Source organism: Vombatus ursinus, unplaced genomic scaffold (genome assembly GCF_900497805.2).
Source record: "Vombatus ursinus unplaced genomic scaffold, bare-nosed wombat genome assembly UNPS02006779.1, whole genome shotgun sequence".
NCBI classification, from domain to species: domain Eukaryota; kingdom Metazoa; phylum Chordata; class Mammalia; order Diprotodontia; family Vombatidae; genus Vombatus; species Vombatus ursinus.
In genome coordinates, this window is record NW_020946557.1 from 24,520,542 (window position 1) to 24,548,181 (window position 27,640).

Here is a 27,640-nt window from a genome sequence, read left to right on the forward strand (position 1 = left end):
ACATGCCAAATATATTTTGCTAGCTGGGGTGGGGTAGTAGTAGGTAAGGATAGGTGTGGAATAAAGAACATTGACCAGACTTGATCACCCTGGTGGTGGGAGGATCCAGTCAAGTCAGGTTGAGGGCAGTAGGTGACTAAGGGGTAATGTCATGAAAAGATGGGTGTAGAAACAGTTAAGATAAATTATCTGTCCCACTAGAGTGATTCCTGCTAATAACTATATTTATATTTTCAATTATATTAAAGATAGAATAGCACAATTATCCTATTGAATTAATTAATGCAAATAGCTAATTAAAATAATTGCATTTTGTAAATACACTAACAAAACTCCCATGTTATCTAGTTTGGCTCTCTGCAATTATCACAGTTACTACATCTCCAGTTAATATAAAATTGAAAATCTGTAATAGTTAGGAACATGAGATGCTGTTAAGACCATGCATTCATTTTTAATGAGTCAAATTACTATTATTTAAAGAATTTTATATTCATTTTCAGCTTTAATTAAAATGCCATTTTGTTCAAAAAGAGGAATGTGTCTTTTAGAGAATTGCTTGTCTTGTAAACAAAATGCTAGATTAAAGAGAGCAGAGTATCTGTTTCTCCCATAGTGATAGTTCCTTAGTCCCAAATGTCCAAAGGAAAACAATATATTTCCTCCAAACTTTGCTATTTTCTGTCAACAGCACTGCTATCCTCCGGGTTCCTAACCTCAGAGTCATTTTTGTCTCTTCCTTTTTTCTCACCCTGCCCCCATTCATTCAGTTGTGAAGTTTTTTTTTTTAAATTCTATCTGCATATCTTGTACATTCATTCCATCTCTCACCTGCAATGCCACAGTTCTAGTTCATTGGATCTTACTTGAACTATTGTAATAGCCTCACTATTTTCAACTTGTTTCTCATCTCTCCTATTCTAAACTATCCTCTATAGAACTGCTGGATAGCTACCCTAACACATAGGTCTGACCTTGTTCCTCTCCTGCTCAAAAACCTTCCATGGTTCCCCACAACACCCTCTGCATAAAGAACAGACTCCTCTGCCTGCCTGACATTTAAGGACATGGACATTTAAAGATTGGGCTCCAACCTAACTTTCCTGACTAGCTGGTATTTCTCTCATTGATACCTTCTGTGTTATAGTTACATTTGTATTCTGAATTTGGCATTCTATTTCTTGCTGTATGCATTTGCACTAAGCCATTCTCCTTTCCTTCACATTTCAGAAATCTTATTATCCTTTCAAGATTAGCTTCCTTCCTTCCTTCCTTCCTTCCTTCCTTCATTCCTTCCCTTCTTTCCTTCTTTCCTTCCTTCTCTCCTTCCCCAGAAGCTAGCCAAGTGTAAAGTACTCTGCACATAGTAAAGTGTTTAATAGATATTTGTTAAATTGTTGCATTGAATTTAGTTGAATTGTTATACATTTGCAGAGTAGAAGGAGATAAAGAAATTCTGAAATGCCAAGTATAACAGGAATCAGATAAGGTGAATCTTATCCTTCCTGGTGGTGTTCAGTAAGTCCAAGCCCATCCCATCAGAAACTACATTTCTCACAAAACTTCAGGCTCCAGGCCCCAGGAATTAGGTCTGATGCCAGGAAGATGGGACTTGAAATTCTTGCGGGACACAACTGGTAGATGTCATCTGAGGTAAGAAAGGGAAGTCAGGTCATGTGGGAGAGATGACAAGAGGTTTAGGATATATTTGTATCCGGTTTTTGAGGGAGTGTTTTTCTTGCCTGCATATTTATTGCAAGAAATTTGTTTTTCCTTTCTTTCCTCTAAATGGGGGAAGGGAGGAACCTGGGAGGAAGAGAACAGAGATTTATGTAAATTATTAAAAAATAGACGTGTGTGTGTGTGTGTGTGTGTGTGTGTGTGTGAGAGAGAGAGAGAGAGACAGGGTTGGGGAGGGAGTGTGTTTGTGTGTGTGTGTGTGTAGGGGGATTGCTATAGATGCGAAATGCTACATGTGCTTTCAGATGAGACCACCTTATTATTAGCTTTACTTAACTGTTTTACTTTGTTACAAAAGACCTCTCAAGGATTGAGGATAATCTGAAAATATTTATCATGTAAAAACAAAGCACATCAATAAAACTTTAAACAACAAAAAAAGAGTATTAGGATGTTGGGACTGACCAGGAATGGAGTTGTTGGGTAGGTGCATAATTATCAAGCTATTCTGACATGTCAAAAGAGTTAAGGATTCTGTCAATTCAACCTGATTCAACAACAATTTATTAGATACCTACTATGTGCAAGGCACTACATTGGTTACTGAAGACATAAGTGAAACTCTGAGAGTGGGTATAAAATTTTTCAAATAATAGAGGGATGGGGGCAGCTACATGGTACAGTGGATAGAGCACTGGCCCTGGAGTCAAGAGGAACTGAATTCAAACCCGGCCTCAGACACATGACACTTACCAGTTGTGTGACTCTGCACAAGTCAGCCCCAATTGCCTCACAAAAAAACAAAACAAACAACCCCCCCCAAAAAAAACCCAAAAATCAAAAAATCAAATAATAGGGGGATGAACAGGAGAGCTTGGTTGACTTGGTGAGGCTGAAGGAATAAGGCCATTATCTGAAACATCAATTACTGTGGAGCTGCTCTCCTTTTCCTTTTTGTCGTGCTTGTCTTCATCTGGGTTCAGACTGGCCATTGACTTCTCATGGATGCTCTCGCCCTTGGGGATCTGTGTGGTCAAGCTTGCCTTTGTCTGCCCGCTGAGCCTTAATGTTTCCTGTTTGCTCCTTTCAGGGCTTCTAATCTGTGATGTTGTCTGGGTCTTTTTCTCCGCCTACATCTTTAATATCAATGTCAAAGTCAAAGTGGCCACCCAGCCAGCAGACAACCCCCTTGATGTTCTATCTCAGAAGCTTCACCTGTGAGCAAATGCAGGCTGAGATGTTTCTTGATTGTCTCTTCCTGGAAAACTGGTCTTTCTGAGCTCCACAGACAGCCACTCTCCATACTGGAGATGATATGGTGATGCCAGGACTCCTCCTGTGTTTTGTACTGTGCTATGATAACCACAACAAGAAGGTCAGCAGTGACTTCTGTGGGAAGTTGGGAACATCTCGGGCCACAGGCACTCTCATCTGATACTTTGTAGGTCTGCTGACTGTGATAGTGGTGTCCTGGCTCAGCCTTTGCTCATCTACTTGGCACAATTCTCCTCATTACTGCTCCTCACAATGGCCCATTTAAAGGCTGCCCTGTGTCACATGTGGTCTGAACCTTTCCACTCCAAAGCTAGCAGTTCCTGGTTCTTGGTGGATGGATCAGCCAGGCAGTGACCAGACCCTACTGTGGTCCTTTTCCCTTGACTCCTTCGTGATTTTGTTCCCTCCCAGAGTGGTCCTAGCCCTCAGAGGTCCTGGTGCTAATCTGACCTGACTTTGCATTGAAAAGGAGACTGAGGCTCCAGAGACCCACTTTGGTTCCTTTCTTCTGCTCATGTGCAGTTGGAGCCACTTGGTGAAGCTTCTGTCCTCCCCCTTCTCTTTTTTTATGCGCTTGCTTGACTGTCCTCTTGGTGGGGGTGGTGAGGCCTGGACAGTGGCAAGGAGCTGTCCAGGAGTTGTGCACTGGACCTTCTTCAGGGAAGCCTCACATCCTTTGGGTCAGGGTTCCCATGGGGGCCTTCCTTTCAGAAACCTGAGACAGATGTTCTTCTGTTACCAGAATCTTTTTTGATTTGATTAAACATTTTCTTTGCTGTAAAATGACTTATTAAATACACACATGCACACACACATACATACACACACACACAAAACGCTGATTACAATTAAAGAATTTAAATACCCTAATAGGTATGAATACACCAATGGAATACTTGTTTAATTATGGTGGATGATTGGATTGCTTGGGCTATTATGGATTGAAGTTAACCCTTTGTACCTGGCCTATTAAAAGACAGATCTACTTTAGTCATTTGGAGACATCTAGTGAGTTGAGTGCATGCCAGGTTCCTGAGAGCCAACTTAAATCCTGAAGCCTTTCATTCTTTATAGCCTCCTTAGGAACCTACTTCTCGTGATTTATCCTATAGATGGAAGTCATAGAAGTTTCAGAGCCTCTTGGCCTGAAAGATGGCAGCTGTAGAAAAGGAAACCACATGGCTGAGTTGGGAGTGTTTGAATCCCAGTTTTCTGGAAAAGGAGTAGAGTTCCTGAAGCCTCAGGCTTATGAAGGAATATTCTGAAGATGGAACATATGACTTCAGAATGGGAGTATTAGACTGGTTACTAAACCATGTTATGAAGAAAAACCTGGAATTTGTGCTCTCCTGCAACCATGTATTATTCAGATGGAGTAGTATGATGGAAGAGAGTTTACTTTGTACCAATTCCAAGTTTGTTTCCCTTTCATTATGGAGGCACTATAAAGCTGGGGTGTATGGGGTGTTCAAGGAAGACTAACAACTCTGTGAGCTCTTTTCAGGGTTGCTCATCCATCTTTGGTGTTCACTTTTCACCCAACTCTCACCTGTGGCTTCATGAAGCTATAGCATGCACAGTGGCCACACCCCGGTAAAACCACCTCATCAGATAGGCTAAGCCAGGTTGAGTCACCAACAAGCCTCAGACACATAGGTGAGTTAGGGGGATGTCTACCCCAAGCAAGTGAAAACTGCTCCTGGTGGAATGGGTAGATTAGAACAATTTATTCCAATGGTCATGAAGATGGCAGAAGCTTAGAGCTTGGTCAGACATCGAATTCGCCAAGGTCATCCACTGCATCCTGGGCCATTGCCAGTCACTCTGATTTTTATCTTTGCCACTGGACTTCAATGACTGGAAGAGAGAATGAAGCTGATGACTTTGTGTAACTCTGCTTCACTTAAATCCAATTCACTGGCAAGTCAAGACATCACCCTATGAGGTCATTTGTCCTCTTTGAAAATGTAGGATAAAGCTGGTGGCCTATATAAATCCTTGAGCTCATCAAAGAGAAAGAAATTGTTACTAGTTACTATCAGTCCTTTATTTTTTTCTGCATTGCTTATGGGCTCCAGTTTGTTGTTTGTGTTGCTTATATTCTTCTTATAGGGTGAAATAAAAACTGTCCTTTATCAAATATACATTATTATCTTCAATGCTTACATAGGAATTGAACCGTTTTATTCACATGTGTGCAGACTTAGAAGTGAAATTCTGAAAATCCTGGGGTATGGACAAAATAAGCCAGGGAGTGATATTTAGAACCTCCCACTTCCTGCCCCTAATCCCTGACAAGATTGAACATAGTCAATATTAATCCAGAGCTTGTGGTGCTAGGTCATGGGTTGAACAAAGATAAAATGAAAAATAGCTCCTATTCTCAGGGGAAGTTTGCATTTTATTAAGGAGATACATTTCCACAGATAGTTATCAATTGAAAAGAGAGAGAACTGGGGGAATCAAGAAAGATTTCTCAAAGGAAGAATCAATTGATATGAGTCTAGGAGCAGTTGACAGAATGCTAGATCTGGAGTCAGGAAGATATCTTGTTTGGAACTGAAATACCCATTTGTCATCTTGGTATAGTAACTTCTAAAAAGGCTAATAGGTCAGGGTAGAGCAAGAAAAGAATGGGCTGAGCAGGCTTTGGTACACACCTTAGTATATCAGCACCAGCTCAACGAAATAATATAACTTTTATTTTCAAACTTTGAAGTTTATTTTTAAAATAACAACATTTTCCCATGGTAGGTTTTGGAATTTAGAGATTTATTTTGGAACCCTAAATATGTCTATAAGTTGCCCCAGGTATCACCTTAGGGGAGAATGTTCCTTTGACATTCAAGAGCTATTGAGAAATATTCATTTGTCTTCTCTGAGGTTATAATTTTTGTTTTTCTGGTGAGTCAGGGAACTAAAAAAAAATAAGTATACATGAGCATGCAATTCATAAATATTATTAGTAATAGTAATTGCTTGCTTGAAGCAATAATTTTATAATGCTTGAAGGCTGAGCCATCCTGCATTTAGAAAAAACAAATCATATTTATTTCATTGTTCTGCATCTTTTTCCTCTTGAATGCAGTGTGTGTGTCTGTTGTATATGTGTGTGTGTGTGTGTAGTTGCTTTTAAATGGGGATAATATAAAGAAAGTATCTGGCAATACTCACAGTACAGCATAGAGAGGGGACGTGATCAGCATGTTGTCATTTTAAAAGAAGATTTCTTTTAGTGGTGACCTTGCCCAAACATTTTTATAAAGGCTAAGGGAAGTCAGGTGACTGAGCAAAGTGGATTGCAAACATCACCTGTTATGTAATCTCTACTGTCTCTGATCAAGATTATCACAAAACCCATTCACCCCAAACAATTGTCATTTTCATTTTTTTGTCCTCTTATTAATCTCATGAAGATCAAGTGGAACTTCAGAGTTTTTAAAATTTGAATTTCTCTTATTCATAGTAATTGAGGCATTCTTTTACATGGTTGTTTATAGCTTGTATTTCTTTTGAAAACTCCCTAACCTTATCCTTTAACCACATATTCATTGGGGAATGGCTTTTTTTCTCACATGTGTATATCAATTCCCTATACATGTTGGTTTTTTTTTGTTTTGTTTTTTTTGTTTTAGGCAATTGGGGTTAAGTGACTTGCCCAGGGTCACACAGCTAGTAAGTGTCAAGTGTTTGGTCTGAGGCCGGATTTGAACTCAGGTCCTCCTGACTTCAGGGCCAGTGCTCTATCCACTGCGCCACCTAGCTGTCCCCCTATACATCTTGGATATCAGATCTTTAGTAGAAATATTTTTCTGCAAGGATTTTTGCCAGTTAACTATTCATCTTTTAACTGAATTGATTTTGCTTATACAAACACTTTCAAATTTTACTTGGAGGAAGTTACCCATTTTATTATCTATGATCACTTAAACCCTTCATTTAGTTTAAAATTCTCCCCCTAATATAACTGTGGAAAGTATGTGCTTCCCATCTCCAATTTTTAATGCTTTGACCCTTTATATTTATATAGACATATATAAATATATACATCCATTTAGAACTAGTTGTGATATGTGGCATAATACTGATCTAAATCTAATTTTTCCAGACTACTTTGCAATTTTTCCAAGCAGTTTTCATCAAATAGGGAGTCATTACCCCAGCCGTTGATGTTCTATTTATTGAATACTTTGCCAGTATGTTTCATTGCTCCTCAGTTTCATTTACCTAATCTGTTCTATTATTCAGCTTCCCTATTTTTTAACTGATACTAAGTACTTTTGATGAGTGCTGTTTTTAGCATAATTTGACATTTAGTAATACAAAGCCTCCTTCATTCTTACTTTTTTTTTTAATTATGTCTCTCCTATTCTTTTTGAATTGGTGTTGAAAAGTCCATTTTGAGGAGTCCATTTTGAGCCAGCCATGCTCACTCCCTCACTCCTCTCCAGGCTCTTTTTTCTTCCGCTCTGAACCATGCCTTAGCTATCTTCTCATCCTGAAAGATCCCTCCACCTATCCCAATACTGATCAGGTCCTTGAAGAAACTCCATGTTGAGGAAGCTCCTAGGACAGCCATGCTCAGTCCCTCACTATCTCACAGCTTCACTTCTGACCCTCCAGACTTTCCCACTTTGTCCCTGTTCAGGTACCTTCTTTCCCCCCTTCCCCTTCTCGTCAGTTTCCTCATATGTGAATTCTTACATTAGAATGTAAATTCCTTGAAGGGAAGGACTATTTTGCTTGTATTTTATGTTCTCAATACTTTTCACCCATGTCTGGCATGCAGTAAGCATCTAATAAATGCTTGTCGACTTGACTTACTCATCCCCTGAGAAGAAGGCAGCTACAAGGAACTCCAGCAGTATTCTGATGCTTGGCTGGTAAATCATAATGGGTAACTCAGGCAAGGGAGCTTCATTCAGCTGAGTTAACTAGAGGTGACCTTAATGCCTATGGTGGTTGAATGGCCTTCTCTTGAAATAACTAAGTAAAGCTCTTTTTTGTTAATTGTTGAATGACCTCTGAGTGTCTCATTTTATTTCAATACCGAACCTAGACTACCAAAAGATTGGCTTGATTGAGTCAGGCCTAGTCCAGAACATGTTGCTATAGTGGTTTTGATTGGTGTGGTATTACATCTATAAATTAATTTAGCAATTTTTATTTCATTGGTATGACCCAAGGATGTAAAATCAATTACTTAAGTTTTCTTTTAATTCTGTAACAAGTTTTGTAGTTGTTTTCATGTGAATTTTGAGTGTATCTTAGTGGGTTGACTTTCAGATATTTTGTACATTTTGTAATTATTTTAAATGAAATTTGGTTTTGTATCTTCCATTGGTTTTTGTTATAAAATTCAGAATACATGGTAATTTTGTAAATTTATTTTCTGTCCTGCTGCTTCGAAAGAAGTCAGTAATTGTTAAAATAAATTCCTAGTTGAATCTCCAGAGTTCTCTAAGTATTACCAACAAATTATAACAATTATATTTGCTCTTTGCCTGTGCTTATTCCATGAATTTCTCTTTTTTGCAATTTTGCTATAGATAGCATTCATAGAACCATATCAAGTAATAGTCATGACAAATGAACATCTTTTAACAATGTTCCTTCCAAGTTACTTCTATCTTTTGGGGCCAAACAGAATAAATCTAATCCCTTTTATCAAATGGCCATGCTTCAAATACTTTAAAAACAATTATCATATCCCACTAACATGGTACAATAGATTTAGAGTTAGATGACATGAGTTCAAATCCTAGTTTTATTTTTTATCTGTGTAACTTTAAGCACAATCTCTAATTTTCCTAATAAGGATAAGAATAAGGTCCAGTTCATCCCTTTTCAAAAGACTTTCATCACCAAATTTTAAGAAATTAAACAATTCCAAATCCATTCTTGGATTTCATCTTCTTGATCAACCCTTCAATTTTCAATTTGTGGTACAGAAATCTAATTCTGACTCCCAGGCACCATCTTAACTATCTGTTCCCAGACACCATATTAGCCATTTCCTTAACCATCTGTTCCCTCCCCAAATATTCTTTTTTTTCTCTTTTGCATCCCTTGCCTTTGATGGAAAGCAATGATGAAAATATCACCTATATTCCTAGGCTCTCGGTTTTTTGGCCAAGATTTCATAATGTTTTTGACAGTGCATTCTAGGTTCCCACATAATAATCATTTGTGTCTACATTAATGACTAGAAGCAGATAGTAGTCATCTGTTTAAATGTCTTGGGAGGTTTTCTATTATTTCTTGGATACATGCCTGAGAAGACAACGTCCACTCTATTGTAATTAAGTCAACAAATAGCTGTCTTGGTACTACTCCCAAGGAGTCACCAACCACCTCTACTCTTCTCTTCTTTCTCTGATCCTTACTGGATAATCTCAAATACCTATTGGTGGATTTAAATGAGGGAAAGCTGTGCAAAAGTACCAGCCTCACTTTCTCCTCTGGAACCATCTGAGTCCAGTTGCAAGATATTGTTCAGGATGACTGGAGATGGCCTTGGCTACGTGGGAGACCTTGGCCTTTTTAAGGTAAGGTTGTTTTTTTTTTATTTAAATAGATCTCAGTTTGACTGAGGCAACATGCATTCAATGATTAAGGCTAGATAAGAAATGAGGCAAACAATTGCAGAGAAGGCCATAATCTGCTTTGGTGGAGCAAAATTCCTCACCAGGAGTCTCTTGATGAAATCATAGCTCTGGTCAAAAAGATAAACAAATTTAAAAAATCCTACAATAATCTATAAGGACTGGAATTTGCATTATATTATCTCAGGCTTCACCTGTTTAAAATCACAAATGGGGATCTTTCCTTTTCCAGAATACTCAGTTGCAAGTTGCACTCTGGGCACTTGTTTCTGACAGCGAGCTCCTTAGCATGATCCAGACTAATGGAGATTGAGGGTGATTACAGGCTGTGAATCTTTATTGGACAGTGTTGCTCTTCCATGTCTATAATATCTCTTCTTTTCTTCTATGCTTTTAATATTTCTCTTAAAACCTGACTATAATTTTCCTAGTTGGGAAAAGAAAGCCAGAGCTCAGAACCAATCTTCATTAATCAATTGGTACAGCAATGCCCCAATCTTACTATATACTTATGTTATTGTTCAATAATAATAATAATAATAATGATGATGATGATAATAATAATAATAATAATAATGATAAGAAAATAAATTCATGAATGAATTTATTAGGCATCTGCTTTGTGCCAGGCATTGTCCTAAATATTACAGAAGCAAATACAAAAGTAAACCAGTCCTTGCCCTCAAGGTTCCCTCTTAATAGGGGGAGGGAACATATATAGGAATGTGATTACCATGGAAGGAAGCTTTGGAAGTCCTGGGGATGGTGGGTGGAACCATAACTGGTAACTGTCATTTCTTTTTCCAAAAGCAATAGCACCATTGTTTTAATTACTGGTTCCATAGCAAAATGTGTAAAGTCAGGGAAAGTGGGAGGTTATATGGGAAGGCATTGGGGGAGTGTCAGATATGCCCAGAATGGCTGGCTGACTTGGATATGAAACATTGTATGGGGCTGGCTAGATTTAGTGAGTTGGATGAGATTGCACTTGTGACCATTAGAATGGTTTACTGGGCCCAAGAATCTGGGGCATTGTACTCTTCTCTACTAAAGTTGCCCTCTTCTCTAGAGCCATGCACCCAGTGGCCAGATTTAGACCTGGGGGACCTGGCCTTTAATGAGAAGAGGCGTTAGTTTCCTTTTATCATACATTTTGACTCCTTATCCCACACCTTTACCTCCACAGCCCTGAGAAAAATTGCTGAAAGCCAAGGTTTGGCTTGTGTCAAAAGTCTACCTAAATGAAGGAGTTGGAGTCCTCAATGTACAATATAGATTAAAGTATAGAATAACTTTACTTCCTCTACACAAAAGAAATGTTTAATATGAACAATCAACAGAATAATATTATGTATAATCTATAATCTAACATATAATATATAATAAATTATAAGTTTAATAATGTAAACACAGAAAATTTAAATAAGAAGTAGTAACATAACTACTATTATACTTTCTTGGGACATTGATACCTAAAACATCAAGTCATGGTATAGTTTGCAGGACTGCTGGTTGGTCATTTTACATTTTTGTCTCAGCTCTATGCTGTCCAATCTATTCCTTCCAGGTCCAAGTCTTCTGGTAAGCTTAGCCAGGAGTTGAATTTTTCCCTCATTGGTGGTTATTCTCCCTGACGCAGAAATTCCCCCTACTGCCAGTCAGCTCTGATCAAGGGACCCAGGGACCCAGGATCTATGCTATTCTTGAACTCACAAGGTTGCCTCCATGGTTGGAGATGTCCATTTAAGGATTACTGGTCAATCACCTAAACTCAGATGAAGAAAAACAAAGAAGAATCACAGAATCACAGAATTTGAGAGTTTGAAAAAACCTCAGCAGCCATCTAGTACAACACATACATGAAGCAATTATCATGACATACAATAGTGATCAAGCTGCCTTGAAGTTCTTCAGGAAGAAACTCCAAGCCTCAGGACACTAGGGGATAGGTGTGGCTACTGTTGGAGTGGATAAACGAATTGGTAGATTAAGAGATGGGCAGTCTGAGGACATCTCAGCCTTTCTACCACTTTTCCTCCCAATACATATGAAATAGGGAGCTGAACGTGTGTGAAATTGTAAGGGACCACAGGCCCAGTATGACCTCTGGAAAATTACTAGGTTGCAGTTGTCAAGGCCTCCTTGTGATAAGAACAAATTATGGACAAAGCTGTATCTCTTCCTGGAATACCCCGCCCCTATACCATTGGTGGAACTCCCCCACTCCCTCTTACTGTGTGTATAACTACCCCGAGCTTGCCTTCAATAAACGAGACTTGATCAGAAAGCCTGCCTTGTCTCCATTTCCTGTGTCCCCTGCTCCCCTCCTTCTTTTACAGGTCCGGACCTCCGTTGATGTCCCGCGGGACGGGACATGAAATGTTCAAAAAGAAAAGATCTTCTCCCCTCCTTCCATTCAGATACACCCTCATGGTTTTCAAATAATGTGCCTGAACAAGGGAGAAGAATGGAATCCTGGCTACTAGAGTGCTGTTGCTGTTTGTTCTTTGTTCTCAAAATCAAGACCATGACATCAGGGAGGTGATGCCATGACACGTGAGTGAATTGGATTTGAGTCATAGATTTGGATTGGTCATAGATTTAGAGGTGGAAGGGGCCTCAAAAAATAATTTAGTCCAAACACCTCATTTTACAGACAAAGAAAGTAAAGTCCAGAGAGTTTAAGTTGTCCAAGCATTGTGGTCTAGGGGTGCTGGGAATCGCAAAATGCAAGGGTACAGGGCACAGGACTGCCTCCAAAGGATTCGACCATTCAAACCTTCTTTCAGTCCAAGTAGCAAGTTTATTGTAACACCAATAGAAGTGGGCCAGACTCCTAGTGAGTCTGTACTATTTGTGATGCCAATACAAGTGGGCCAGATTTTAAGAATCTAAGCAATTGATGAGGGTAAGATTAATATTTTATACAGAAAGACTGTGGGAAGATCTGGATGGGATTAAGGAATAGCAAGTAGCCTGGAGTGGGGCCAGGTGCAGACAATGGAAGGAGTTAAATGGTGTGAGAGCCCCAGTGAAAGGGCACTTAAAAGGATTATTGACTGGGATGGGCTGAGTGCCTCAGGTGAATGCCAGAAATCTAGGTTCAGGGGCTTTGGGTTCAAGGTCCCAAAGACATGGTCTTTTCCTTTTAGGGGTCCATCATTCACATCCCATCACAAGGTCACCCAGGTAGTGGGTAGCAGATCTGAGATATGAACCCAGGTCTTCTGACTTCTAAATCCAGTGTTCTTTTTCTACTAACATCCTGCTTCTCAAAGAAGAGGAGTGAGAACTCTACCATAAATGTGTTGGAAGTGATGCAGACTAGGGGTTAGGGGTCCTGGCACCCCAAAATCATGATACCCAGGTCCTGCCTGAAAGAATTTGACCCAAGCCTTCTTGCAGTCAAAAAGAAAGTTTATTGAAGATTCACCATATTAGCTAGACTCCTAAAGAGGCTGAGCATCTCTGGGCTATTGGCTAGATTGTGAAAATCTGAGCATCTTAATGGAGACAAGATGGACCTTATATACAGAAAAACCGTGGGAGAGTGGCCAAGTAGTCCATGAGGTAATAGAATTCCCAAGGGTGGGAAATGGAGCCTAGGTGGGACCAAGGGTGAGAAAAGGCCTGGGGCCATAGGGAGGCAAAACAGTGGGAGGGGAGATTGGGTGTAGCCATAATGAAAGACCAGTTGATGGGACTACAGCCTCAGGGGAACGCCAGAGATTTGGCCACATGGGAAAGTCCAGGGTCCATGAGGTAATAGAATTACCAAGGGTGGGAAATGCTCTGGGGCCAGAGTTTTTCCTTTCTGAGGTCCAGATTCCAACCCCATCAGAAGCAAGAGGGAAAAACTGTTGAAAGAAAGGTATAGTTAAACTTAGAAGTGAGGGGTCAGAGATGGATGCCAGTAGCAGAAACATAGAAGCCTGGACCCTTATGATGAAAGACCCTAATCATATACACAATTCAATCATTGCCTTTGCAGAAGGGGGATGTCACCTCAGACACTCCAGTCCTAACATTTGTGTCAAAGCTAAAGAATTTATCCATGACTCCTTTTTTGAATCCTTTCTATAAAATTCTCAGTAGTTTTTATATTTTTTATTAGCTTTTGACTATAAACAAATTCACTTTTAGTTCATATTTTTAGTGAAATAATCTTATTAAAGAATACAGTCACGGTTTCTCAACATTGAAGGCTCTCAACAATCTAGCCTTAGTGAAGAGGGTTTCATTCAGTTTCAGAAGCTGAGACCTTTGCCACTTTTCCTTTGCCCCTTTTCACCAAAAGGAATTTGGCTCCCATTTGTAGAAAACCTTTAAAATTTTTAGATTCCTTGTAGACTCACTTTATCTCTCTTTGAAAGCCTTAGCCTTACCTTTTAATCTTATTCAAATGCACCTCTGCCCCTAGCCCTAAAAAGAAGTTTGTCTACCGGTCCAGAAAAACCTTAAAGTTTTAGAAACTGCCTTTATTTCCCTTTAAAAGCTCTCTTTATCTCCCTTTAAAAGCAAACTTCCCCCTTCCAGTTCCCTTCGTTATCTATTCTCATTGTTTATTCAAATCTCTTAGACCTTCCAAATGGAATTCTTACCTGGACCCTTTTTCCCAACCACCTCCCCCCTTCAACTGGCCTTTTACTGTGGCTACACCCAATCTCTCCTCCATTGTTTTACCTACCTATGGCCCCTGGCCATTTCCCACCCTTAATCCTAGCTAGGGTCAGGTGGTCCAGGACCCAAGAGTTCTGTTCACCCCAGCTTACTAGCCACTCCCATCCAGATCTCTCTAGGCTCTTCCATCACCCCAAACTACTTGGTCACTCCTAGATCCCTCCCACAGTTTTTTACTGTATTTAAGATCCACCTTAGCCCCCATTCAGATGCTGGGAATTTCTCATGACCAAAGGCTGAGACTCTCATGCCCTCTCACCTGTGGAGTCACTGATATTTGGGTTCCTTGGGAGTCTGGCCTATCTGCTTTATCTTTAATAAACTTTTTCTCTGGCTGGAAGAAGATTTGGGTTGAATTCATTCAGGCAGACCCGGAGCCGCAATCTTGGGGTGCCTCTGTGCATCTGGGAGCACCCCAAAACCTCTACGCCTCTTCATTAGTGCAACTTTTCAAACTTATTATTACTGCTTTCCAAAAGGAGCCCTGTACTCCAGCTAGATATGACCTTCACTGTTTTTCGAGCATGCCATGTTCAATTCAGACTGGGCCTTTAGTTTCTTACTTCTTCACCCACATCTTCTCTCCTTATTCCCCAAATTGAAATGTTGCCTTATGACCTCTGTTCCCTGATCACATAATCAGGTAGAAGTCCAGCTCCTCTCTTTCTATGCATATGAAAGACAAACAACAACCTGTTAGTAGTCCCAGCTCCCTCTTCCCTCTCTGTCCACATGGGATATCATGCCCTTACCTATGGGTGCTCTGCCCAAAAGAATGTAAATTTTATTTTTTTTAAATGTTATTTTATTTATTTGTAAATAAATTTTATAAATTTATAAATTTACAAATAAATTTACAAATAAAATAATAAAATAAATTTTATTTATTTATAAAATTTTATTATGGCTGAAACCTAGCAAGATATCTTGGGGATTACTGGCTAGATTTCCTTCTTAAAGACAAGGCCTTAAACACAATACACTGTGGCTTTGATTGATTAGCCAACAATAGGTCCCAGCCTAAGCACCACTCAGTAGTGATTGTTTGGGCCCAGATGGCTCAGAGTGAATATAAAGAGTAATTGTTTCTGTTGTGGCCAGATACCCAGAGGGATCCCCTCCCATGTTGTTTTCTTTTCTTTTCTTTCTTTCTTTTTGATTAGATAAAAGGGGCCATTCCTTGAATCATTTCTTAACCAGCCTTAAACACTGAATGGGTGTTGCCTCAGTCAAAGTGAGAACTTGGAAAGACCTTAGCTTGAAAAGGCCAACGTCTCCCACTGCTTCCTGGGCCATCTCCAATTCCTGATCTATATCTTACTACAGGACCCAGATGGCTCTGGAGGAGAAAATGAGGCTGGTGATTTTGCATAGCCCTTCCTCACTTAAATCTAATTCACTTGCAAGTCATGGCATCATCTTCCTGATGTCATGGTCCTCTTCAAGAAGCAAGGACAAACAACAGTTAGGTGGAAACCCAGCTCCTCTCTTTTTATGCATATGTATTAGCCAAATACCATCTTTTGTTGTGAATGATGACTTCAGTTGACAATATTTTGACTCCCAGGTTTGTAAATTAGGGGAAAAAAAAGATTGATTCTCGTATCTTTTTTCCATTTCTAGGAAAGGTGGGGGGGGCAGGGAATAAGTATTTATTAAATCCATACTATGTGCCAGGTACTGATCTAAGCATTTTACAAATATTATCTCATTTGGTCCTTTCAATAACCATGGGAGATAAGTGCTTTTATGACCTCCATTTTGTCATTGAGAAGCCTGAGACAGACAAATGACTTGCCCAGGGTCACATAGCTAGTAAGTATCTGAGACCCAATTTGAATTCAGTTTTTCCTGATTACAGGTCCAGCATTCTATCCCTATGCCACCTAACTGCCTTAGGAAAAGTGGCTAGCTTTCCAGATTTTTTACATAGTATTCAATTTGTCATTTTAGCTATAACTACTATTCAAGTACATCTCATGAATCTTTGGAAGTTCAATAGAGGAACCGATTCCACCAGTCAAATGGAGATCCAAGACATTTCCTAGGAATTCCAGGAGTAGGCCCTAAAATAAGTACTGTTGTCTGGAATAGATGCAGTTAAGTAAGCTCTTGTGGTATGTCCAGTCATATTTGTTTTATACAATTACCACATTTTACCCCAGTACTTTTTTATGATATCCTATAGTTTCTAGTTTACTTTCTTTTATATTGTTGCTTCTGAAAAACTTACATAAGCACCTGTTGATAGGGTGAGAACAATTGATATTTGACATATTCAAGTTGGTGATCATCTATGAGGCTTTTAAAAAATGAAGCTCATAAAAGAAGACATACAAAGTTTATTAGTTTGGCTGTGCATGGGAAAATTTTGACCATGAACTGCTGTGGTATTTGTTATTTTAATGAATAGGAAATCATCAAATATCTCTGGGAGTTTATGCTTCATGTTAAAAATTATACACTTTGAAATATATACCTGGTTAAAATAAAAATCTTGCATATAATGAATGACTAATGTAAAACCAGAGTCTGTGATGCCAAGGCAGTTTACATATGTTTCAGGTTTCTACAAACTCTTTTTTAAAATAACATTTTATTTTTCCCCAATTATATGTTAAAACAATTTTTTATATTAAAAAAAAGTTTTAAGTTCCAAATTCTATCCTTTCCTCACCCCTTCCCCACTCCCTGAGATGGTAAGCAATCTGATATAGATTATAGATGTGCAATCACATAAAACATTTTCATAGTAGTCATTTTACATAAGAAGACTTGAACAAAGAAAGAAAAAGAGAAAAGGAAGGAAGAGAAAGAAAGAATGAAAAAGAAAAATAGTATACTTCTGTCTGTATTCAGAGAGCATGTTTCATCATGAGTCCTTTGGGATTGTCTTGTTTGACATTTTAGCCCTTCGTAGCTTGACTGCAAACTACCTTTCTAGTCTTCCTGTGCATCACTTCTCTTAGCTTAGTCTAAATTCCAGTCAGACTAGCCTTCTTGCTTTTCCTTACACGTGACAGTCTTTTTCCAAATCTGTACATTGGCATAAACTGTCTAGCATGCCTGGGTTACGTTCCCTCCTCTTCCTAGTTTCCCTAGATGAAGAAAGTTTCCAGGAGAGTTTCCTTTCCCTAGAATCCCTAGTTTCTTTCAAAGCTCAACTCTGGTGTAACTTTCTCTATGAGGTTTTTCTATCTTTGTCTTATACCCAGCTGTGTTACTTCTCCCAAATTACTTTTTATTTTGCATCTATTTCACATCTATTTGTATATGTACATGCTCTCTCTTCCCGACCCTCTTCTTCCAATAGAATATAAGCTTTTGGAGGACAAGGATTGTTTCATTTTTGTTTTTGCACTCTTAGCTGCTAGCATAGTACATGGCCCCATAGTGGTTGCTTAAGAAATGATTGCGGATGGACGAGCTCCCTGAATCACACTTGGAAATAATTGACTTATTTTCTGGCTAGACATGGTGCCACATTCTTATATTTGTCTGTAAAACCTTGCCTTTACCTGGAATCTTTTACTTGGGGTTATAAACCTTGTAATGTAGCAGGTGTTTTATAAATATTTGCTGAATTAGATTGAATTAAAGTATGAGCAGGATGAGTTTCTTTAGATGGAAATAAAAGTAGCAACTGAGAAGTATATTATTGTTCAGGATAGGTATAGCACAGAAAAATATGGTGGGCATGTGGCCATGACAGGATGGTATGGCTTGTTTTATTATAAGTTTAGCCTGGTCATATGACTACTTCAGTAGGATTGTTGGGAATGATGGGGTAAGGGCCCAAGCCTAGACCTTTATCCCTCACCCCAAAAAGAATTTGGGTCCCATTTGTCTGCAGGCCCCAGAAAACCCTTAAACTTTCTTTAAACTCACTTACTTAGTCAAGGAAGCCTCAATTCATCCAACTGGCCTTTCCTTATGGCCTAGGCCCAATCTCCCAATTCTTTGTTACCCTAATTAGGCCTACCCCTCCATTGTCTATTACTGGCCTGTTAGCCCTGAATTATACTTCCCATCTTTGATTTTATCCAGGCCCATTCAACCTCCCAGACACTCCCATTGGGATTCTCCCAAGACCCACCCCCATTTACCTCAGCTTCAAGATCCTCCCTAAACTCTTCCTCCAATAACTGGCCGCTCCTATCAAGACACACCTTCTCCCAGCCCTCCCCACCTCCCCTAGTCATCCCAAACTACTTGACCACTCCTAGATCCCTCCCATAGTCTTTCTGTATATAAGATCCATCCTGGCCACCATTTAGGGGCTGAGGCTTTTTTATGCCACTCATCCTTCCAGGTGTCACAAATGGTCAGATTCCTTAAGAGTCTATCCTAGATGACTGATTTTTAATAAACCTTGACTTTGGCTGAAAGAAGTCGTGGGTTGAATTCTTTTGGGCAGGACCTGTGTGTCATAATTTTGGGGTCCCAGCACCCCTAAACCTCTAGACCTCAACAGGACCACTGAGACCATAAGTGAGAAGGAAGTCTCAGACTCAGCTTTTCTGAGGGCAACACTCTAAGAAAAAGGCCACAATGAGATCTGGATTGATAGGACAGGCTCTGCTTGGGGAACAAAGCAGGTAGGGAGTAAAGGATGATCTATTGCTTATGGAAGAAGAAATAGTTTGTCAGGACCTTAGGCCCTTAGGGAAGTTATGAAAGCAGGGCAAGAGAGCTGATTAAGAAAGGGAAATTCTATTTTGCCTGGAAAGTTCTGTGGCTTTGGGCAAGGAAGGTTCCCAGGGAGTTTCACTGGGACAGAGCCTTCCCCATGACTAAACTGTCTCATTTGAAATTTTACTCATTTTTATTAGAAAGGACACCATTTCTGAAGTTAGAGAATATAAGTTTAAATATTGCCTCTGACATTTACTACCAACATGTTGTTGGATGAGTCCTTTTACTTCTTTTGATCCTACTTGCCTCAATTATAAAATCAAGGGGTTGGATTAGATGAACTCTGAGGTCGCTTCCAGCTCCAGATACATTATTAAACAATTAGGTAGCATGACAGATAGAGCACTGGTCCTGGAGTCAACAAGACCTGAATTCAAAACGGTCTCAGACACTTACTAGCTGTCACCTAGTGACAAGTTGGTCACCTAACTTATATGCCTCAGTTTCCTCCTTTGTAAAATGGGGATAATAATAGCACTTACCTTCCAGAGTTGTCATGAGGTTAGGATCAAATGAGATAATATTTGTAAAGTGCTTAGCACAGTGCCTAGTTATTCTTAGTGCTAGTTATTGTTAGTTATTAGCTTATGTAACTAGGCATGTGTAGGAGTTACAAATGAAATTCTATAAATTCTATCTGTTCCGGGTTCTGACAACTGGCCCAGCCAGTGAAATTTAGGATAATACATCTAGTGCTTAAAGGCAGCTGGGTGGGGCCTGGAGTCAGGAGGAGCTGAGTTCAAATTTGATCCCAGAGATTTACTAGCTGTGTGGCCCCGGGCAAGTCATTTAACCTTTGTTTCCCTCAATTTCTTCAACTGAAAAATGGGAATAATGGCATAGGACTGGTGTGAAGGTTAAATGAGATAATATTTGTAAAGCAATTAGCATTAGCACAGTGCCTGACATATAGTAGGTCCTATAAAAATGATGACTATTATTATTTTTAGTTCCTCTAGTCCAACCCTCTCATAAATTGAGGTGACTAAAACCCAGGGATTGGAATGATACCTAATTGATCTTAAGTGAGATTGGCAAATTGAACTGATTTGAGCCCTGACCTGAACTAAATTAATTCTCTTCTCCAAAAGGCATAGCTCCACCTTCTACCTTCCTACTGCTATCAGCTATCCCTTGAATGATCTCTCCTTCTGAATATATGACATTTTGTAAGATATCACTAATGGTTATTTAGTAATTAATAAGCCCCATTCTCTGGCCCTTAGATAGAAGATTGGATTATCACAAACCTGTAGAGGGCAGCCTCTGAAGGTCTATGTAGAGGTTGGAGAATTTACCTCTTAATCTTCTTTAATAGTCCCAGGTAGAGAATTTTCTCTCTTCTTTTGCTCTAGGGATCGTGTTATTGGGCCCTGGAGAGCTAGAAAGGGACAAAAAGGAGTATCTTCAAGAATCTTACAAAAAACAAAGAAACAAAAATAACAATGACAACAAAAACCTAACCCTAAACACAAAGGATAAGGTAATATTTTTTCCATTTGCTTTAATGATTCAATTCCTCCCCCCTCCTCATTTTAGACTTGGCAAGAAAGTTCTGATAAGTCTACATAGCCAGGTAGTTACAAAGCAAGCTAAAGATGCTCTGTTTCAGATGCTTAAGTCAATATTCATCTACAATTTCTATTTTTCCAAAATGAAAATACTCTTTTTTTTCTTATCACCATAACACTAACATTGCTAGGTTGATTTTGTTCAGCATTTTGGATTCCAGGTAACACAAAGCTTGAGCCCCAATGGATAGACTGTCAAATAGTTATGAGTAAGTGACAATGATGTTAGAATGAAATTTTTGAGGGGGTAGGGAGAAGAGGGTCCTAAAAATTCAAATGATCATTTTAATTATTAGAAGCACTATACCAAATAATGTAATGGTAATTGCCAACATCGAGAGAAGCCTTGAAGTTTTTTGAGGACCTATTATAGATATTATTGTCCATATTTTACAGATAAAGAAAATGAAGTTTAGAGTGCCTAAATAACTTGCTTGTGGTCACATAACTAGTGTCAGAAGTAGGATTTGCCTCTCCAAGTACAGCATGCTTGCTACTACATACATTACAGCCTTGCCAAAGAGGAGATACTTTTTGATGTTTCCAGACTACTGGACAGGAGAAAAAGAGGATAGACTACTGGATAGGACTTCAGAGGCCTGTTTTCTAGTCCTGGTCTGCCACTAACAAGCTGTGTGATCTTGGTGAAGAAACTAACCCTTCTTAGACTTCTATTTCTCTTCCTGGTACAAGGAAGCCTATTGGATAACAACTATAGCTCCAAGAGCGGAATCAAAAGGCCATTCTGTGGGTGACAGCCACATGAACTTGAACCAACTTTTTAAGTAAAATCCGATAGACGTTACTATATATATATACACACATATATATATATATATATGGTACAACAGAAAAATGCTGGACTTGGAGTCTGAAGATGAGGGTTCAAACCTTGCCTCACTATCTATTTAGCCCTGGGCAAGTAATTCAATTTTACAGGGCTTCATTTTCTATATTTGTAAAATAGGGATAATAATATTTGTACTATGTCTCTTTCAGGGTTTTTTGAGTACTTTGCAAATCTAATATTACATAAATGAATTCCTGTTATGTTACCAGAAGCAATCCTTGAGCCCAAAGTTTTTTTTTGGATATTCTTTTTTTGGGGGGGGAGGGGGCAAATATCTTTATTTTCTTTTTTTGTTTTTTTACATCATTTTTAAAAATTAATTTATTTTGATTTACCAACAATCGCTTCTATAAGCTTTTGAGTTTTTAATTTTTCTCCCCCTCCTTCCCTGTCTCCCTCCCCAAAACAGCACGCAATCTGATATAGGCTATACATATACATTCCTATTGAATATATTTTCATATTAGTGATGTTGTAAGGAAGAATTAGAACCAATAGGAGGAACCACAAGAAGGAGAAAACAAAACAAAACAAAAGAAAAAAATAGCAAATAGTATGCTTCTATCTGCATTCAAACTCCATAGTTCTTTCTTTGGATGTGGATAGCATTTTCCATCATGAGATCTTTGGAGATGTCTTTGATCTCTGCATTACTGAGAAGGGCTAAGTCTATCAACATTAGTCATCGCACAATGTGACTGTTACTGTGTACAATGTTCTCCTGGTTCTGCTCACTTCACTCAGCATTAGTCCATACAAGTCTTTCCAGGTTTTTCTGCACTGCTGGTGGAGTTGTGAAATGATTCAACCATTTTGGAGAGCAATTTGGAACTATGCCCAAAGGGCTATATAAAAAGTGTATACCCTTTGACCCAACAATAGTACTTCTAGGGCTGTATCCCAAAGAGATCATACAAATGAAAAAAGGATCCACATGTAGCAGCTCTTTTTGTGGTGGCAAAGAATCCGAAATTGAGGGAATGCCCATCAATTGGGGAATGGCTGAACAAGTTGTGTTATATGAATGTAATGGAATACTATTGTGCTACTAGAAATGATGAGCAGGTGGACTTTAGAAAAACCTGGATACATTCTTAAACCCTGAGACAAAGTGACAATCCTATGTGTGAATGTGAGGATAAAAGGAGTCATTATTCACCTTTATACCATCCACTTAGGAATTTCAATGCCTTTGCTCTCAGCTACACTTTGGAATTGGAAGCTGCCTCTGAGTTCCATTGAACAAAATGAATAGGACTGGTAAATTAGCTTATAGACTCAGGGCTGCTAGGCAGTGGAGGACCTGAGTTCAAATGTGGCCTCCTACACTTGACACTTACTAGCTGCGTGACCTCCAGCAAGTCACTTAACCCCATTGTCTTGAAAAACAAAAAACCCAAAAACATATAGCCACAAAAGATCTTGAAGATTATTCAGTACATTCTAAACTAATTTGACTATGGAACCCCTTTGTGCTTGAAATATATTGATTGAATATATTGATAGAACCCATACATCTTGATGGTAAAGCTTTGGGATATGGCATACCTCTCACTCACATATGAAAGAAAATGGGATATATTAGAGCAAAATTTGGACTATCAAACTTATTTTCATACCCTAAATTGCTTCATGAAAAAGGATTTTTGATACATAATTTCATATTTAATATGTTAGAAGAGAAAATCTAATTAGTATCATTATTTTCTTACAGACACCTAGTGCATATCTTGCAGAGCACTCTCTGAGAAATTCTTGCATGGTACAACCATCTTAATGGTTCATTATCCATCTCTTTGTAGTTAACACCAGTGGTGTCAAGTTTAAATAAAAACAGGCCACTAAACCAAATATAAGAATCCTTGAGGATTACATAATGACTTAGAAAACCACATATTAACATTATCTGTATTTCAATGTATTTTTATTTATTTTGTTAAATATTTCCCAATTACATTTTAATCTGCACTTGGGAGTTTTGTGGGCTTCATCAAATTATGAGCTCAGTGTTTGACATCTCTGGCTAACAACGTGGTTAATAGGATGCTGTCCTCTTCCATTTTAAAGTTCAGACTGGCCTCCTGTTATTTGTTTCCAGTTCCCATTACACTCGCCAATAAGTATCATATGCCATAGATGTTAGATTTGAGTAAAAAGTGACAAGAATTATTATTAAAACAAACACAAGACAATATATATCTAAATGAATATGTTTTCCTTTAAAAGTAGTCACAGTGGGGGCAGTGAGGTGGCGCAGTGGATAGAGCACCAGCCCTGAAGTTAGGAGGACCTGAGTGCCTCAGACCAAACACTTAGAACTAGCTGTGTGACCCTGGGCAAGTCACTTAACCCCAATTGCCAAACCCCCCCCCAAAACAAAAAAATACAAATAAAAGTAGTCATTGTGTAAGAGACATCTGTAGTCTAGGAATAGGGTAGCTTCTTTAACTCCTCTCCCCCCCCTTTTTTTGGGAACTACTCTCAGAGCCTGTAGCACATTCTTTTGATTATCCTTAGGGATGACAAATATTTGTCCTTTCAGGGTCCATGTGTTTCCCAAATGACACATAATGGGAATAAAGTATGATGAAGTTGGGCAAATTTAAAATGAGCCAAGATGATTTTCTTGTAGGCTCATAAAGCAACTTTGATTCCAGCCCTTTGGGAAGTCATTTCAGTTCATCAAGCCCTTATTAAACATGCACCAAGTGCACTGAACTGAGCTCTAGGTTTTGTTTGTTTGTTTTTTAAATAGAGGCATGCTGGAGCCAGCCTTTACCACCTTTCCTTAAACTTTCATTGGGAACATTTACATCTTAGAAGTAGGTAACTGCTGCAAATGAAGGCTTGATTTATTGTTTTATTGATTGTTTAGATGTTAAAAAGCATTAATAATGCAGAATAAATTTGAAAGCATTTCTGAAAAATACATTTTTTCTTTTTCTTGGTGATCCGGATAGTTAAACATTTACTACCACACATTCTGCTCCATAAATATTTCTTAAGCCAAGCAAGAGTACAATAGAAGGCTCAGGGAAGAAGTCATCAGCAGACTGAAGACCTGGTAACTGTAGACTAACAATAATAATAATAACTGGCATTTATGTCTTTAAGGTTTGCCAAGTGCTTTCCATCCATTATTCCATTTGAGCCTCACAAAACCCCTGGTTCTTAACCTGTTTTGTGCAATAGACTTCTTTGGTAGTTTGGTGAAGCCTATGGATCCTTTCTCATCACTTTTATTTTATTTATTTATTTTAGGCATTTAAGTGACTTGCCCAGGGTCATACAGCTATTAAGTGTGAAGTGTTTGGTCTGAGGCCGGATGTAAACTCAGTCCTCCTGACTTCAGGGCCGGTGCTCTATCCACTACGCCACCTAGCTGCCCCTGAACTCGAGTTTTCCAACTCCACATCTAGCACTCTTTTAATGGTACCACACTGCTTCCTCTCTCTGAACCCAAATACTTTGAAGGCATCAACATTCGTCTGGCATGTTGTTAAAATAATATTAATTTTTAGTCATCCAATATGTAAAAGTTCTTTGTAAAAAGCAAAACACTATATAAATGCATGTAAATTTATATGCATTGTGAAACTATATTAATTTTGTTTTGAGGATTTACAAACATCCCTTCAACGCTGGAGTTGATACGGCTGTTGAAAAGCCTGGACTGTTGGCAGACATTGTTTTAAGGATGCACAAGCAAGTCTGAGTTTGCATCACACACGTGGTCTTTGTTACTGATGGGCAACTACCCTGTGAAAGCTGCAGAAGCCAGTTGAAGAAACCCAAAGAAAAGACACTTCTCCCAGCCTCTTGAATCCCTGCTGCAAATAATTAGAGTTTTTTTTTCCCTTTCTTTTGTTAAAATATCAAGGGAACCAATTTGAGTCACTGCTGGTCCAATATCAAAACGTCAGCCACAGGAAGGGACAACATGTCACTTTAAAATTTCCAGCATATTAAGTTTAAAAGGACCAACATATGAATCTACTAAACAAAACAACAAAACAGGAATTACACCAAAACCTTGGCAGTCTATATTTCCCAATAGACTCGTCTTTTCCAACTTTAAATCCTCTGAGCATATGATTTTAATGATGAAACCTGATGTTTTCTTCATCATAGCCTCTATTTCTTTTTAGGAGGGAGAAAAGAGCAGGGGGACCGTCTGCCTCCCACTGGTTCTAGTTTGCCTACAAAGTCACACGGAAGAGTCCCAGGCTCGTTCTTCTGTTCCCTTATAAACAGCATCCATCCATCCATCCTCCTCCTTTTCCTCCTCTCGCACTATTTTGGGGCCACATGATCTCATGCCCTCTGCAGACCACACTATGCAATCCACGCAATACTAAGGTACTGAGCAGGGCGATTCCTGCAGGTCTTCAGAGGGTGCCCGGGGTGGGGTGAGGGGAAAGGCTTTGGGGGAAGTTAAAGAGACACACACGTAAAACACCCAAAATAACCCAACAGCCAGAATGCCCGAAATCAGACAGGAAGCCAAATAATCCGGGGCGTTGGGCCGCTCTCCCCCTCACATTTTACATTATTGGCTAGGGGAAAAGAGCCAAGGGTCTGGGAGGAGGCTGGCTGAAGGAGGGGGGCGGAGTCCTCGGGGCCAGGCCGCCCTCAGTGGCTCTTATTAAAGCAAGGCAGCCGGCAGAGGAGCCCGAGAAGCGGAAAGCCTGAGCCAACCATGGAGAGGGACGGCTGCAGCGGGAGCCTCCGGGGCACCAAGGAGAGCCGCGCGGGAACGGGCAAGGAGCAGGGCTACGGGGACGCCGCCGGGGATCCGCAGGCGGCTGTGAACATGCTGGCTCCCCTGGACGTGGGGGACGAGCAGCAGCCCGAAAAAGGCGCGCGGGCGCCCAAAGCCAAGGATCCCAACACCTACAAAGTGCTTTCGCTGGTGAGTGAGGTCCTTTGGACTGTCCTGGGCCGCCCCAGTGGCCCGCCCCAGGACTCTCGGGAGCAGGTGCAGCCTGTTCTCCGCCTCCGCCCGGGGTCAGTGCCAGGCCCGCAGTGCTCGCTGGAAAGGACACTACTCTAGCCCTGCACCGAGCGTGTGATCTGACCACCTGGCTCCGGGGCAGACTGTGGGCAGGCAGGAAGGCAGACAGACAGATTGACAGACTGACTGACAGACTGACAAGACAGACAGAGTGACTGACAACACAGACAGACTGTTAGACTGACAAACTGACAAGACAGACAATTAGACTGACAGACTGACAAGACCGACAGACTGACAAGACAAGCAGACAGGCAAACTGACAAACTGACTTGAGATTGACAGACTGATTGACCAACCGACAAGACAGACATACTGGCTGACACACTAACAAGACAGGCAGAAAAGCAAACTGATAGACAAACTGACTGACAGACTGACAGCCTAGAAAGGCACCAGCAACAATAGCGGCTGGCTGTGCTGCTGTCTCACTACAACTGGAGTACTGGAAATGTGGAGAGTTACTATAATTATTATCATCACCATGTTAATAATTACACGGAATAATCACATCATGTATCACCACTATTAACATGTGATTCTAACCATTTTAATAATATCCTTTAAAAAACTGGACCTGTGATTTCTTTACTGTAGTGAGCTCTAGGTGAGGAAACTTCTTTTACCCAGGTAGGGCAACAATTACTTTTCAGTTTAGTCTTAGAGTTTCCTGGGTCACTGAGAAGTTGAGGGTCACACTGCCTGGATGGCAGGGTGGGAGAGGTGGGCAAGTGGGAGAGAGGTGAAACTTGCACCTAGATCTTGGTTATACCAAAGCCAATACTCTATCCTACCATGCTGACTTTCAGATAAGTAGAAATATACTTTCACATAAGTATAATATATTGTATAGTATATCATTAATATATTGATGTAAATCTTTTTTTCAAAGAGCTCAACTCTCTTTCAGTAAATATAATGACTATTCACCACTATTCTCTTAATGAATTTGAAGTATTATTTGTGACTTTATAGCTTTTTTTTTTTTTAAAGAAGCTGAGTTATGAAGACTTTAAACAAAATGATTAAAAAGAACAACACTACCTTGGAGTTAAATCTTCAGTAAGCCTAGAAAGGCTGAAGTTTTCTATAGAGGGAAGGTATTTGATGGGTTTAGTACTGAGTAAGTTTTTGGTCTTCTTTTGTTTTTATATCCTTTGGGTAAAGAAAGGTGCAGAGATAACAGGTCACTGGAGTTTTGGCCTGTTTGGACCAGGCCAAAACTTAAGATTAGTTGGCTTATCTTCAGCTTATCTTGGCTTAAGATAAA

At 39.5% G+C, this 27,640-nt stretch overlaps 1 protein-coding gene and 1 pseudogene across 2 annotated transcripts in view; both read left to right on the forward strand.

The window, feature by feature from the left end:
• Positions 1-2,150: 2,150 nt before the first annotated feature.
• On the forward strand, positions 2,151-3,309 carry LOC114033148 (annotated as a pseudogene).
• A 22,746-nt stretch (positions 3,310-26,055) lies between these two features.
• The window catches only part of ENPP1 (ectonucleotide pyrophosphatase/phosphodiesterase 1), a 107,717-nt gene continuing 106,132 nt past the window's right edge, over positions 26,056-27,640 (forward strand). The window contains exon 1 of one of the 2 annotated variants that reach the window (XM_027848597.1): positions 26,056-26,268. In XM_027848597.1, coding sequence (XP_027704398.1) covers positions 26,056-26,268 — 213 coding nt within the window. The remainder of the gene's footprint in view (positions 26,269-27,640) is intronic. The other variant, XM_027848598.1, reaches the window with a different exon arrangement.